This window comes from Miniopterus natalensis, chromosome 10 (assembly GCF_054644295.1).
Source record: "Miniopterus natalensis isolate mMinNat1 chromosome 10, mMinNat1.hap1, whole genome shotgun sequence".
Classification (NCBI taxonomy): Eukaryota; Metazoa; Chordata; class Mammalia; order Chiroptera; family Miniopteridae; genus Miniopterus; species Miniopterus natalensis.
Genome location: NC_142090.1, coordinates 74,927,826 through 74,943,796, shown reverse-complemented (window position 1 = coordinate 74,943,796; position 15,971 = coordinate 74,927,826). Strand labels below are relative to the sequence as shown.

Below are 15,971 nucleotides of genomic sequence, written 5' to 3'. Positions count from 1 at the left end.
TCTCAGAGTTATATTTAGACTTCATGGTGATGGAATGAAATTTTGCTGTTTTAATTTATTTGTTACACCATCTAGTGGCTCAGAACGAGTGGTGCAGGTAATTGCAGCTAATGTGCACAATCAAAATGATGTCATAAACCCAACTTTAAATCCAGCTGTGGGCTATTACTTTCCTATCTCATGTCAATAAAATATTAGCATCAATCATGAAATTTTTTTTCATCATTCTGAATTAAATAAAAATTGTATACATAAGGAAGAACACATTTTCAGGAGTCTAATACAATATTTATGAAGACAGAAAATGTGTACTTTGTAAAAAAATTAATGCCACAACTTTTCTAACCACACCATTTAAAAGATTTTAAAGAAATATAACCTTTTAATAATTAACTGATCTATAATTTGCAATATTTAACTATCACTGTTTGCCTTACCGCCTAGCAGGTTGTCAGTTCTGAAAATACTCTTTTAAAAAAGGCAACACAAGATAGTTTAAGAAAAGATGCATCCTTTCAGTATAAATAAACATTTAAACAAATCATGAAATAAAATGGCATACATTATAATACAGAGTGTTTTAGTTTTGTAAATGTAACGGCAGAAAATGATCTCACTGGTTTGCCAATTAGGCTGTCCTCATTAAAATTCACTGTAGAAATGCAGCTTCATTTTTAAATTCTGTCTCCTGTTTTTGCGAGGAAGCCTTGATGGGGTGTCAGCTGCGCTCAGTCAGCCTGGGGGTGATTTATTTACTTTAGGCCTCTTTTGAGAGTTATACAAATCTTAGCCTTTCTTTTTAAATTTTTAGTGAAAATTAAATGCAGTAAAGAAGAGAAGGCAGATACCCTGCCCTCCCCCCTTTGCCTTTTTAACATTTCCCAATTAGTAGCCGTCATGTGACCCCTGGACTGAGCCAGCCTCTCCTTCAAAGTGTCCCACATTTTCTTAGATTTAACCTGTGAACCTCACTAGTAATAAATCTAAATACTGCTTGCCTAAAAAGACGAGCCAGTAGTAACACTTGCTTACAGTTCTTTTCATATAGGGCTTTGGCTGTTTTTTATGTGTTAAAATAAAACACTTTCTATACTTCAATAGTTCACTGGAGATTTAGAAACCTCCCCCTGCACAAATGGAGCCCATTTTCTGGGATGAATAAAACTGGGATTTGTAATTTTAATGACAACTGCAGTGTTAGTGAATTAACTCCGAAACGAGGGCCTGGTTTCAGATTAATTTGACAGGGAAAAAAATCATTTTTGAGTTAGAATATCTTTTCTTTATTTTTTTAGGATTCAGGTTGTTTAAAACCATGCTAAATTTTTTCCTAGTTTGCACTTCAGTTTTATTACCACCTTAGACATGGACATCTTATCATTAACAGTATTTTCCTAGAACTGTGTGGAATTTTAAGATTTTAATAGCAGGACCCAGGGCAGAGAGCTGTAGGCATATCCCGTGGCCCGCACAGCCCTGTGGTATGTTACTTGACTTGCTGTTCTGGATTTACATCCTCTTGGTTTATCTTTCCATCTGCACCCATCGGTAAATTGCTAACCACATTCCTATTCTTACTTTTAGAGCAGTAAATTATTTTTAGAGACCTAATGACAGAGAGCTATGCTTCAGCAGGAAAGAGGCATGTGACTTTGTCTGGTATTAACAGAAAAGTAGGAGAGCTAGGAATCCTGGAATACTTTATCTAGTCGAGGCCACATGTGACTTGAGCTTTACAGCTTTTGAAATTTTTTTTTATTAAGTCGAAAACAGGAAATATAGGTTGATGGTTCACTAATATACAATAAAAGGGCTTTTTTCCCCCTTTTTTCTGTTTGTTTGTGACATTTTCCAGGGATTGGTGAATTGTGATTATTTGCTTCTCATTGTCAGAACGTAAAGATTCCATTACTAGAGCTTTTTTGGGCTCCAAAGCTACCAGAAAAATGAAACGAAATGAAAGTCTTGCTGCTCTCTCCTGGCAGAGGGAAACACAGGGCTACTTTTTAGCTCTCAGTTGTTCCTTTGTGACCATCTGACCCATTGTGCCACAAATAGCATAACCAACTGCTGAGGAGTAACTGGGACATCTCGATGTAGGACACATTGTTGGCTCGAGGCTGGTTCCCAAAAGGTTGTCACATCTCCTAGCCTTCGGGGAAGGAGACGGAGTGTTGGGGAGTAATTGTGCTCGTAACTGCGGTTGTTGGGCCTGGTGGCACTTAGCTTCTATGCGGTCATTGTGGAGGTTGTGGTCTGGGGTCCAGTGACAGGGCCCAGGCAGACCTGTTGTTTAACACCCACCTGTCCCTGCTGGTGGAGACAGCACTGCCGCGTCAGATGTCCTGCTCCCACTCGCGGGACCCCTCCTCTTACCTACTCGAGGACCTCCCTGTCTTCTCTTACATGACACGAGGGAGCGGCCCAGGAAAATGCTGACAGATGAAGGGGCAGGTGCTCGTGGCGCAGGCTGGCGGGCTGAGCCCCGCGGCGGCCTGAGAGGCAGAGGAGAAACCAGAAGGTGGTGTCGGCCGGTGAGCTGCTGGCTGCAGGGCCTGTGGGATTGAATTCGACGTGGAATTAGCAAGCGTTTGCCAGGAGCAAAAAGCAAAAAAGCAACAACAAGCACACCTTGAAGAAAAACACTCTGCTGATCACTTTTTAAAAAAACCCTAAATTGAAAAATCCATGATCGCTTAGGCCCTCTACCCCAGCCCCCCAAATTAGGGGCCCCCTCACCAGGGCACAGGTTTCCTCCTTTGAGATGCCCCCTCCCCCTCCCTGTAAAGGTCACATTCCCTTGGGCGGAGCAGGGTGGAGAGCTGCTCATAAGAATCAGACTCCTTAGATTGTACTCCCGGACGCTCTCTCTTTTTGGTTGCCCTTGTGTTTTGCTACACCGATTAATAGGAGCGGAGAGGGAAGAAATGAGAGATGACGCTCAGCAGAGTGAGCCAGTCAGAGAAAGACAAATATCACACGATCTTGCTCGTATGTGGAATCTAGTCAACAAAATAAACTGACCATCAAAATAGGTTCAGAGACACTGATGCACTGAACAGGCTGACAGATCTCAGAGGGAAGGAGGGTGGGGGGTGAGAAGAGATTAACCAAAGAACTTAGATGCATAGACCATGGGCACAGACAATGGTGTGGGGAAGGCCTGGGGTGGAGCAGGGGCTGGGTGGAGGGGGCCAAAGCTGGGATATTCATAACGCTGTCAACAGTCTTGAAAAAGAAGTATTTGTTGCACACCTGCAGTGTCCTGTTCTAGGCACCCAGTGTGCTTTCACTCACCTGATTCATAAGCTAACCCTGTTAAGTATGTGGCATTGTAATTTTGCAGATGAGGAAACTGACGCTTGGTCAGGTTATTATGGAAATTGCCTGAGGATACCAGCTAGCAGGTACCTTCTCCTGGAACCAACACAGATCTGACCCCATAGCCTTTTCTCTTTCTGCTCTGCTACCTAAATGGGCCATAACTCGGATCATCCATTTCTCTCTCAGCCCTGAACTCGCTGAAGCAGACAACAGTTCTTAAGTTTTTTTGTATCCCCAATACCTAACATTATGGCAGATAGATGTTTAATAATATGTGTTATGAAAATACAGTTAAAAGTAGGAAATAATCCTGAACTTATTAAAAGAATTAGAATCATAGAGTTAGCAGAACCTTAGTACTAGCCCTTCACTGAAGAGGTGAGGAAATCTTGAGGCTTAAGATAATGGGGGGGGGGGGGGGGACACAAAAGGCTAAAGATAAAAGAACTACCCCTGGGAGACCTTAAAACACAATGGAGTTTCTGCACTTGAGCTTTCGACTCGGCCCTGAGCTCCTTGGCAACCAAACTAAAAAAGGGAGAGACAGGGAACTAATAACTCTCTTAATCATAAAGGACAGATCTAGGCCTTTCTCAGTACTGGCTACTTAAAAAAATTCTCATGAATTTCTAGAATGCTCACTGATTATCTGACCTCAACCACTTTATAAGTAAAACAGTGGTAGGTGATATCCTCAATAAAAATTTTTTTTGTACTAAATATAACAACAAATTTCATAAAGGTAATTCTGTGAGGGTCCAAACATATAATAGTTAGACTTATTGATTTGTGTTAAGTATGTAACTGGATTATTGTGGAGTCTAAAGAAGTGAGGTAACCAAAATCATCCCTAAAGAACTTGGGGACTGCCCAAGGTCATATACCTAGTTAGTGACAGAGCTGGGATGAGACTAGGTCTTCCAAGAAAATAATCACAAAAATAATTAAGAGCTGAAAACCCAGCAGATTGTCCCTTTGCCTGCCACACTGTTTCTTCCATTGCAGGGTTCTGTTTTAACCTCCTTAGTACTTAAAATAAATTCAACCAAACTCATTTCATCAAAGAACTGGCGTGATATAGTCCCAGTTCTGCAGGAGACAGATATCTTTATTTCTGCTGTGATGGAACTTGAGCTCTTTAGACAAGAGATTGTATATAGTACATGGGAAAACATGGTGGGCCTCAGTCAGCCACCAGGAGGAGTGACACACTTCATATTGCTATTGGAAATTACATTTCTTTAGAAAATATTTAGGATAGTCAGCTGGTGCATCATCCAGAATGAAGACAGAGTATGTTTTATCATTCTATGTGTATTTATTGAGCATCCTTTACACACACTGCAGGGTGGGGCGTACAGTTTTAGTGTACGATGTGGCCCGGATCTCAGTGAGTTTGTACTTTCATCTTTTTAAAAATTTATTTTTAATGTTTTTAATTGAATTTATTGGGGTGACATTGTTTAATAAAATTATATAGGTTTCAGGTGTACAATTATATAATACCTCATCTGAATATTGTATTGTGTGTTCACCACCCCAAGTCAAGTCTCCTTCCATCACCATTTATCCCCGTGACCGTCTCCTGTTGTGTCCCACCCCTTTTCCCTTTGGTAATCATACTGTTGTCTGTGTCTATGAAGGTTTTGGGGTTTTTTGCTTAATCCCCTCACCTTTTTCACCCAGCCCCCCAACCCTCCTCCCCTCTGACAGCTGTCAGTCTGCTCTCTGCAACTATGAGTCTGTTTCTGTGTTGTTTCTTAGCTTCTTTTGTTCATTAGATTCCACACATCGGTAAAATTATATGGTATTTGTCTGTTTTATTTCGTTTTTTTCTTCTTCTCAAAGAAGACCCTTTAACATTTCTTGTAACACTGATTTGGTGGTAATGAACTTTTGGCTTTTTCATGTCTTGGAAGCTCTGTATTTTGCCTCCAGTTTTAAATGATAGCCTGCTGGGTAAAGTAGTCTTGCTTGTAAGTCCTTGCTTTTCATCACTTTGAATATTTCATGCCAGTCCCTGCTGGCCTGGCATGTTGCTGTTGAGAAATCGGCTGACGGTCTTACAGGAGCTCCCTTGTACGTAACTGTCTTTCTCTTGCTACACTGAAGATTCTCTCTTTGTCTTTAACCTTTGCCATTTTAGTTATGATGTGTCTTGGTGTGGGCCTCTTTGGGTTCATCTTGTTTAGGACTCTCTGCATTTCCTGGACTTGTGTGTCTTTTTCCTTCACCAGGTTAGGGAAGTTTTCAGTCATTATTTCTTCAAATAGGTTCTTGATCCCTTGCTCTTTTCTTCTTCTGGTATCCCTATGATGTGAATGTTGTTACACTTCATGTTGTCCTGAAGGGCCCTTAAACTATCCTCATTTTTAAAAATTCTTTTTTCTTTTTGCTGCTCTGATTAGGTGTTTTCTGCTATCTTGTCTTCCAAATCACTGATTCGCTCCTCTGCTCATCCAACCTACTGTTTATTCTTTTAGTGTATTCTTCATTTCAGATGTATTCTTCATTTCAGACTGGTTCTTTTTTATGGTTTCTGTGTCCTTTTTCATGCTGTTGTAATTCTCACTAAGTCTCTTGAGCAGCCTTCTGATCATTTTGTTGAACTCTGTATCTGATAAATTGCTTACCTGCATTTCATTTAGCTCTTTTTCTGGAGATTTCGCCCATTCGTTTGGGGCATGTGTAGTTGTTTTTTTGTCTCCCCATGGTTTTGGCTGCCTCTTTGTGTTTGTTTCTGTGTAGATCTGCTATGACTCCAAGTCTTACTTGGTAGGGTGGCCTTATGTAGTAGGTGTCTTGTGGGACCCAATAGTGCAGTCTATGTAATCACCTGAGCTGGGTACTCCAGGAATGTCCCTTGTATAGGTTACGTGTGCCCTACTGTTGTAATTGAGTCCTGATTGCTATTTGCTCATTCATGCATGGGACTGACCCTCAGGCTGGGTGACTGTGAAGATCGACCCTGACCACAGTGTATAAGATGCTGTGCATGTGGTGACTACATGAAGCAGAATTCGCCTCAGCAGGGTCTGGTGCCTCCCAAGTTCTCCCTTTGCATATGCCACTTGTGAAGCTAATTGGATTCTGCTCTGATGTTGTCTGAAGCTGGCCACTGGGTGTGTTGGTTCAGGGCCTCTTGGGAAAGACTCTGGTGCAGGCCAGTGTCAGACGTTGCCTGTGACTGCCCCTGGGCAACCTATTTGGAGCTACAAAGTGATCCACAGTTTGTGGCTGCCTCTATTGGGCCTGGCTATGTGCAGAAAGGACTAAGCTGCACAATAAGGCTGGCTTTTACCAGCACCAGGCTCAGGAGCATGTCACCTAAAGTCCCAAGGCATCCCAAGATCCACTACTCACTGCTTCTGTCTGCCAGCTGCCTGTTAAGCTCAGTCACTGGAAGAGCCTCTGGCACTACTCGAGTTGCATGAGGTAGGTTCTCAGTGAATCAGCACATAGTGATAAGTGGTGCTCACCAGACTGATACAGGTTCAAACTCGGTGCCAGTGCTGGGTCTGAGTCAGCAAGTGTCCCAAAGTGTACCAGGTCTAGCTGCCACCCACTGGGTGCTTGCACGCCTTTGTGGTGGGATAGAATCTCAGGGAGTTGTCAGGGTGGGGCCAGCAGTTTATCATGCCCGAACAGACCATGCTTCTCAGGGGTATCCTTTGTAGCTGAGATATCCCTTTGGAATCTCAGCTGCCATACATGGTAATAGAGCCAGCCCTTTTCACATTTCCAACTTTCCTACCAGTCCTGATGTCGCTTCTTCTGTTAATCCTTGGTTATAAGACTTCTCTTCAGCTAGTCTTCAATTGGTTATTCAGGTTGGTTGCTCTATATTTTAGTTGTAATTCCAGTTTGGCTGGGAGGAGGTGAGTGTAACTTCCGCCTACTCTGCCACCATATTGGATCCTTTGAGTTTGTACTTTTAGTTGAAGAGACAAAACTAAAGTACATAAAAACCCACTGAGGAATAAATGCTCAGCTTGAAATGAGAGATGTGAATATGGATGAGATAACTCATAGAAAAATTTATGACAGATGGGTAACTTGAATCGGGTTTTAGTCTCTGGTCAAGATTTGGGTGGGGGAGGGGAGACATTCCCTGAGGAGGGAGCCCCATGTACAGAAGTAGGAATGAGTGTAATGTGGAAGGTTGGACTGTGGGGACCAGAGCAGTGAGAAAAGAATGTTGCTAATAGGGTAGGGAAAAGCCACACTGAGGAATTCACAGTCAGTGCATTGAGGAGCTAGTATAAGTTCTTGTGCAGCAGAGTAAACTGACAAAGGCAGTTTCTGGGGAACACAGAGGCAGAATGGATGGTGCAGTCATCCAGGGTGAGGTGATGAGGCCTCACCACAAGAGTGGTGACAGTTGGAATAGGGTGGAGTGGGCAAACCTGAGAGCAGTTATCATAGTCATGTACTGGTTGGTGAAATACACTGGCCACCTTCTACTAAGCTTAATTTGATTTTCCTTTGCCTAGCAATATCTATGAATCATCTATCTGAATATCAGTTTTTACTATACTGTAAAATGTTGACTGGGTAGACATTTGAATTAAGTGCCTTGACTCTGGAGTATAAATTAAAATTTGTTATAAAAATTAAATTCTTACTATCAGTTTGCTTACTTGTCCTTGCACAGGAGAAAAAATAGTAATTCTTTGAGTTAAAGTAACTCAAAGTCACGCCTTCATAGTAAATTATAAAGTAATAAGGTTGATTTTCATAAGCCTCTGGGAGACTCTCTTCAAGCAGGTTCATGAATAGTGGTGTTCAAACATCATGGCGGACCTTAGAGACTGTTGGTGTCAGTTTTCTCATTTAACAGGTTAGGAGACTGATTTGAGCAGTTAATGTGTAAATAAAAATAGTAAAACACTGAGGTTGTCAAGCGCCTGTTGTGCATTTTAAGAGACTCTTTGAAATGATAGATGTACGAGAAATGAGAGGATTCTTATAAAGTTTCTAACTGGAGATATTTAAAAGTGAGAGATGGAAGAGGTAGCTTTGAAGAAAGCATTTCCGTATTTTAAATAATTATCTAGTTTTCATACTATTACAATGTTTATGAATAATTTGAAAAATTGAAAGTATCACAGTGAATAGTTGGAAAATAGATATATGTTTGAAGAAAAGACCTTTCTCACACCTGTCGCTTTCAAACAGATTGGTAACTAATTTCTGAAAGGGGTAGCTCATCACAAAACCTTATTAGTGTTTCAGGTTTCTGTTAAGGCAGCATTCTTCCACCATATGGTTAGCAGAAAGTGGATTAACATACTTGAAAAACGAGAACCACGGTGCTGAAAAGGGTTTAAGTAGTAAGTGTAAAATAATACTCCGGCACAGACAGAGATTTAGTTAGTGAGTAAACATGGACATACATTTACTGTGGTGCTGGATAAAGCCCCTGTTTCACTTTATCAAAACTAGCCCTTTTTTCCTGCCTTATTACTCAATCACTTTAATTTATTGCTTAATACCTATTAATTGAGGCCTAAAATTTTAACTACGCAATAAAACTATAAAAAGCGATTTTAATGGTATGAAAATTGAAAACAGGAGCTAGCTCACAACACTTCAGTTCTGCTTTACGATTGTTTTCTCGGATTATTGGGCAAGTTTGACTCTTTTCTTCTTTGACTGCCACGTCGCATCTTGCCTGGAAGCCATCCATTTTGCAGATATTGAATTCCGTTTGAGTACTATTTTTATACAATAAGCATCCCTACACCTCTGGATCTTGATAGCATTACTACAGGAAGAGAAAGCAGCCTTGTGTCAGTAATTACCTAACATTGTCAGAAGCTGACTGCAGGCCTCTTTCTAGTGATAACAGAATAACCGCATAATGTAGCTTTATAGCACATGATTAATAGAAAATAATTACACGTCCTACAAAGGGATGCAATATTTCTTATAAATTGACTAGAATGGTTTCCTGTAGATTAAAGGACTCTTCATTATTTTATCAGTCCTGCTGAAGTGCAGTCACTTGCCTGTGTTAGCATTTCAGTTGATGTTAAGAGCCGAGCAGGGTGAGGGATACCAGATGGCAGAGCTTCTTGTACCTGAGCTCTCGTGCTCCATAAAGATGACATGGTGCTTCCGAACCTTTCAAAGATTCAGATGGCAGCCTGCTATGGTTCTGTCTCTTTATTTTTTGTTTATTAACAAGATCAAGTTTGAGAGTTGGTGCTTTTTAAGGACCCACCTGTGACTTTTAGAACAATGCTGTACCCGGCATGTGGACCGCGAGACAACAGGGTATGGATTGTATTATTTCCTGCCGTAAGTAATCCGTTGTCCAGAACCACACTTGCTTGGGGGAAGGCAAAGGAAGGCAGATTTTCTTCTTCAAAGGCAGCCTTGTATGATGTGGGATCTGCAGGCTGAAGTTTAGAATACCGTGCTCCAAGAAGCATCCTCACTCCAATTTATAGGCTGCAAATGGTTTAATTGGGATTCATGTTGCTCAGGAGGCTCATAGAGGGTGACAATGATAAAAGGAACAGCTTCTGGGTGTGCAGGCTTGACGCGCGCTCACGGCCGCGGAGTAAATCCATAAATTTGCCTACTGGATTTTTACCTCGCTATATTTTACCTTACCTCTTAATTCCACACAGGAGTATTATACGGAAGCCTTTATGAATGTAAAGTAATAAACATTGTGAGTTTTTTATTTGTACCCTTCTCTGATTTAAAGCTGTGATATCATAGAGTACTTTTATGAGGTGTGCATTTCATGTGCTTTTCAATTCTTTTAAATTAATTAAGTGAAGCATTTAAGATGATTTCAGTCTAAAACTTTAATATCTTTTCCTCGAATGTGACTTGTAGGGGATTTGTTTCCAGCTGGATAAACTCCTCCCTGCTGTTTACTGCTGTCTTTTCAACTTAATGAATCTTAGTTACTGTCAGGCAGGGCTCTCTCACGTGTGGAGTATGTCATTGGTCCTTTGTTGAAGTGATTTGTTGGAAATCAATTTCTTAAATTTGGATGTGAGTCAGCTTTTTGAGAACAATAATATATCCTTAATTGAGAGCACAGGTTACAACCGCAGCAGAATATTATAAAGTAATACGAACTTCTGGTTTGTAATTGGAATCTAAACATTGAAACCCAGATTGTGGGCTATTCTCTGAAAGCAGGCTTGGATCATAATACGCCTCTCACTGAATGCGTTCTGTGCCTGCCCTTTGTGGGGCTTAGATTCTTTACTCCTTCCAAATAATCAATTGAAAAATCTTAGGTTGGCGTTGGGTAAGAGCTCTCACACTTACGCTTACCCTAGTGACCATCCATTTTGAAATTTTATAAGGTAAGCCTTTGGCCCCTGAAAGGTTAAATACATTTGTTTTGTTAAGCATTAGGTTCTAATTGTATTCATTGCCTTAAAAATTGAAAAGGGCAGTTTTATTAGGTACCTATTAGGATATAATGGTTGCTAATCTTAGCTTTCAGTAAGTTGGTATTTTCTTCTGATAAATATATCCTACATATGTTATAGTCATCACCATTGAGTTCTGGCATCAGACTATTTTCATTTCATAACAGTTTTGTCCACGAAGTTCACACTATCAGAGAACTTCTAAACTTAAGATCTTGAGTCCACTGCCTCATAAGCCAGATGTGCCCTCGTTAGCATCACAAGTGCAGGGTTAGCGTTTTCCCCCCTTTCCTTCCACCCTATTCTTTCAGTAAATCTCATCCTGACGTGTCACAGTTAAAAGCACATGTAGATTTAGCCCAATAATCTCTATTGATAGAACACATATCAATACACACGTTAATGCTGCTACATTTATATTGAAGAATTGTGATTTTCCCTCCTGATGGTCAGTAGCACACTAATCAATACAGATATTAAGTCTGAGCCTGTATTAACATTCCCTCCCACATGTGACTCGATGTGCATATGCACATTTATCTGTGACTCAGATGTTGGGAAATCATAGCCTATTGAATTACTTTGGGGATTGATTTTAAAAATTTATCTATATGAAAAATTAAATTTGGGTCCTCCAGTGCTGTTTGTAGAGTATTGCTTTTGAAAGATATTATTCTTGAAACTTGTAATTCATTTTACTTTGTTTGTCTCTCCCTAAACATAAATAAGTTTGAGATAAAAAGACATTAGTCAATGTGGCAGACCTATGGGGCGGGCTGCGATGTTCACAACGCCCGAAGCAGCGGTGTGCCCGCAGTGGAGGCGCAGGCTCGCCCCATCGCTCGCTTCCTTACAGCTGCCTTACTGTGTCGCCTTTATCACTTGGGATACTTTTATTTCCCATTGACCTTCCTCTGTAGGGGTGGATCTAATGCCACCTTTAAATTCCTCCTACCCATCCTTTAGCTGTTGTACTTGATGATCAATAAAAAACAGCAAGTGCCTCGGGGAAGCTTTTTTAAAAGAGCCCTTTTACGAATGGTTTTATACAGAATTTTTATGTATTATTAGTGTTTCCTTATTTTCTCTAATTTATTTAAAATGTCTATATTCACATACTAGATTTTCTTACGAAGGGGCATACCTCTATATTCTAAGTCATTTTCAGTCATATGAGTTTAAGTAGGAATTAAGTATATTGTGAAAAAAAAATTCTATCCTTGCTAGATGGGAAGCTTCTTGAAGGCAAAGACAGTGTCCTAAGGACCCAAGCTATAACCCTGCAGCCTCCAGCAGAGAGAGAGTGGGAGGGAGAGAGAGGGACATGGCTTTACAAGTGACTGTCTGTGTTCTACACACAGTAATAAACAGGCTTTGTCTTATATGTTAATTTAAATCTTTGCCTAACAGCATTTTTAAAGTGTCCAGAAACAGAAAAAGATTAAAATGTTTCAATTTGCAGCTCAAGCTCTTGTAAATTTATAAAAAGAAATAACATTTCTGAGAAGTTGCACACAAACGACATTGTACTTCCACCAGTCTAAAGGTTAATATTGCATATTGTTTTCAATTAGGAATACAATAGATATGGCTGGTGGGTAGGAGAAATGAAGGGAGCCATTGGCTTGGTGCCGAAAGCCTACATAATGGAGATGTATGATATTTGAGAGTCCTGGGTAAGTACATTTTAATCCAATATTCTGTAATAGCTCATATGTTCTCTTGGTCTCTGCATTATGAGTCTTTGCCTTTTTTAAAGTCTTGGCAGTTTTCTGATAACATAGAGATTATGCTCCCAAATCATCTTCTTCTTTTTTTAAAAACAAACAAACCCTGGTTCAATTTTAAAAATAACTTCATAGAATTTACTTTGGAAAAACATTATTAAGAAAAAGTCCCTTTGATAATTGCCAGCTCTTTTTCCAAACCTCCTCCTGTTTCGTAAAATACCACTTTTTATGGCCTTTCTGAGGAACCGAATTGATGAAAGGTTGAGTAAACATTCCTTTTTCCTTGACTAAAAAAATGTAATTTTTTTAAAGCAGGAAAGATCAACATTTTGATTGAAGAAAAACATTATAATGCAACTTTCCCTCTCTGCCCGCAGAAGGAAGCTTCTCCTGCTACTCTGCAAATGCTCCGGATTTAGACCCACCGGGAAAGCATGAGTGACGGCTCCTAACCTTTCTTTGTTTTGTTGAGCATCGTGTGTCTTGGTTATTTTACGCATTCATAACATCCCTCTGATGTGAAACCAAATGAAGGATATTAATGTAAATTAGATACAAGCCGTAAACTTAGACCTGTTGCTGTTTGGCAAAGAATAATTGTAGTTTTTACTTACTCATTTGATTTGTGTGAAGAAATCAGCACTATTTTGTGTGTCCACTGCTGCTTCCGGTCTGAGTTGCAACCTCTCTCAATGCTGGACATCAGTTATTTTTTAGACTGTAACATATGACTTCATAGAAATTGAAACTGAATATATCATGCAAGTTTTTGGTAGATGCTATTTAAAGAATGAGTCTTTATTAAAACTTCGTAGATGATTTATGTTACTATTTATATTCCACACAATAGTAACATGTTTTCATGAAGAATTTTCACTGATTGGCAAATTGACTTTATGTTAAATATAGCCCCAAGGAAGCAAAAGGATTGCAGCTGGCGGTGCGCTGTCACCTTCTGCAACAACGGGCAGACTGGACCCGTGCTCTGTGCCAAGCCCTGTATCAGCAACAGACCCCCGGTTAGACGGCGGGCCTGCGACACTTTCTACCATAGTTTTGTTTACATTTAATAAAATAGAAGATTCATAGGAAACCCCCCTCTCCACTAATATAAGGGGGCGAAGAGCCTCAATGTGCCCTAGGAAGAAGGTGTAAGCCGGCACCTCCGGTCCTGCCTGATCGTGGCTGTGACACTGAAGCCCCACCATAAAACACAAAACACAGCACAGTGCAGCCGCAGGTGCGGGTGTCCTCCGCACACCGCAGAGCAGTGGGCAGGACAGGAGGGTCATCGAGGAGAGGGTAGGAGCCAGCGGCACAGGGCCAACAGGAGCGTGGAAGGCTGCGCCAGCCCGACTCGGGTCGCAGGCTCCGCTGCTCGAGCAGGATGTGCAGACACGTGTCATTAGCCTTCCGCGATGTTTGAAATCAGAGGCACTCTGAATGCCGCCAGGTACAGTGTGGTCTTGGTCTATGTCAGAGGCCCTGCTGAACACATCATTGTTTGGAGTAGATATAACCTCCCCCCGTTGAGTCACTGATTAACACCTACTACCTCTGTTGAACTTCTAAGGTTTCTGCTTTATGGAGATAGAGATTTTGGCCATGCAAACAAGCTGATACTGTTTAAAACTCCATATTTACATAAAACTCTTTACAAGCTCTGTGTCAGAGTGTATACTTACCCAACACCATGATCATGTTATTTCAGATGTTAAAAAATACTAACTTTCGGGATTGTGGGTTAAATTAGACACTGTTGAACTAAAGCTTCCAGAAATTAACTGAGCTCTCGTTAATCTTGTCTAATCGAGAGTCACTGGAATAGAGTGAAATCATCTCGGGAAAAGTAAGACGAGCAGAGATGAAACCAAGGGACTGTTTTTCAAAACCTGAGAGGTTGAAAAGCGAAAGCAGCGGTGGATTTCCACCGAAAATTCGGACTTGCTTGTGGCGTGGACACAGGTTTCGCGCTCCCGGCTTAAGTGAAGATTTGAGCCCTGGGCCAGTAGGTGGCAGCAGCTTGTCATGGCACCAAGGCGCCTGGAGGCCCCTCCCCCGCTCGGCCCGCCCCCCAGAATGTCAAGCGGAGGAACAGTGGCGCCTCCTTTTACAGTTAATCCAGGAGAGGGAGTCCTTTGCCAACTGATGACCAGCAATCCCAAGCCAGACAGTCTCCCTGAACCGTGGCCATACAGAAACCAAGTGCTACTTCTGTCCAGAGCTCCTCTGGCCTTTGTTCTTCGTTAACTTGAATCTAGGTGGGAAACAGGAAAGAAAACAAAAGATTTAGAATTGGAGTGACAGGAAAAATAATCATTACTTTCAACTCATGACAACTTTGCATGCATTTGGTGGCTCATCTGTATACTACCAGGGAGAAAGTTTTCTTTACACCCTTGACAATATATCACACACTCTTCAAATCATAATAATATAATTAATGTGAATTTAAACAACATGGCTTGTTAGGAAACATGCTAATTGCTATGTTCTCATTATGTTTGCTTAGCTTTTATTTGTTTTTCTATGAACAGAGAGCTAATTTTTTTCAAAGGTGATTGTAAGTCATATTTTATATAGCATTTTGCTTGATTATTTGCTCTGTACTGGATTTGTACTCTATTGCCATTAGATCTTACAATAATGTTCCACTCTGCAAATTTTTAAGGTTCAAATAAAGTTTAATTGTTTGCAAACTGTTATGATGCTAATAATTCAACAGCCTGCTGTGTTACTAATGAAATTACTTTGTTATGATTAATTTGGAAAATAGTGTGTTGATTGTAGTAATTAAGCACAACAAGGTGAAGGAAATGATTCTAATGCCATCTGGCCTCCAAAGTGAATGAAGAAATGAAATAGGGCTGTCATCTGAATTTATTCAAAGAAGTAAGGGTAACACGAACGCCTTGCATCACCGCGAGGGCTTACACTTAACCACGGCTCGTGCCATTCTGTTTGCGCCACTTTGTTGCACATGACACTTTCTTTTAGGAAAAAGAATGCTGTTTAGCCCAGCGATTGTTTTCATTGCTTTATATTATTTTTAGTCGATTATTTTTATCTTGCACTAATTTAATGTTTCTATTCAAAACTCGTAGTTTTGATGATTCCTCCTTTTTCTGTATTTTTCTATACTTCCTCCAATCTAATCTATTCCTGCTCACTTCATAGAGTCTGGCACCTTCCAGTCATGGTTAGAAACAGAGCCGAGAACCTAGTTATTTATTAGGGATCCAGATTCGCAGTTCAGCTACTATAGGAACACGGACCTTAATGTATGTGTTGTTTAAAAGCTTGAACTTCGTCAGTGACACTGAGTGAGCACTGTGTGAGTTTTAAAATCAAGTAAAGTACTTACAACTTCAGGGAAGTCAGTTATTTCTCAGTGGCTGAATGCAAATATAGACACCAACTGTACAGACATCACTTTTACTTCTCTTCAGCCCCATGACTCAGGGATGTTGAACAGCAATCCGTGTGGCAAAGGAGGAGGTGTGATGGGGATTGA

General features: G+C 40.6%; 1 protein-coding gene across 1 annotated transcript in view; it reads left to right on the top strand.

Annotated features, from left to right (window-relative positions):
* Nucleotides 1-15,156, top strand: part of SKAP2 (src kinase associated phosphoprotein 2) — a 142,590-nt gene extending 127,434 nt beyond the window's left edge. Inside the window, exons 12-14 of the mRNA XM_087821221.1 lie at nucleotides 4,330-4,443; nucleotides 12,302-12,403; nucleotides 12,835-15,156. Of these exons, the coding sequence (XP_087677347.1) occupies nucleotides 4,330-4,443; nucleotides 12,302-12,394 (207 nt within the window). The 3' untranslated portion in view covers nucleotides 12,395-12,403; nucleotides 12,835-15,156. The remainder of the gene's footprint in view (nucleotides 1-4,329; nucleotides 4,444-12,301; nucleotides 12,404-12,834) is intronic.
* Nucleotides 15,157-15,971: the final 815 nt, after the last annotated feature.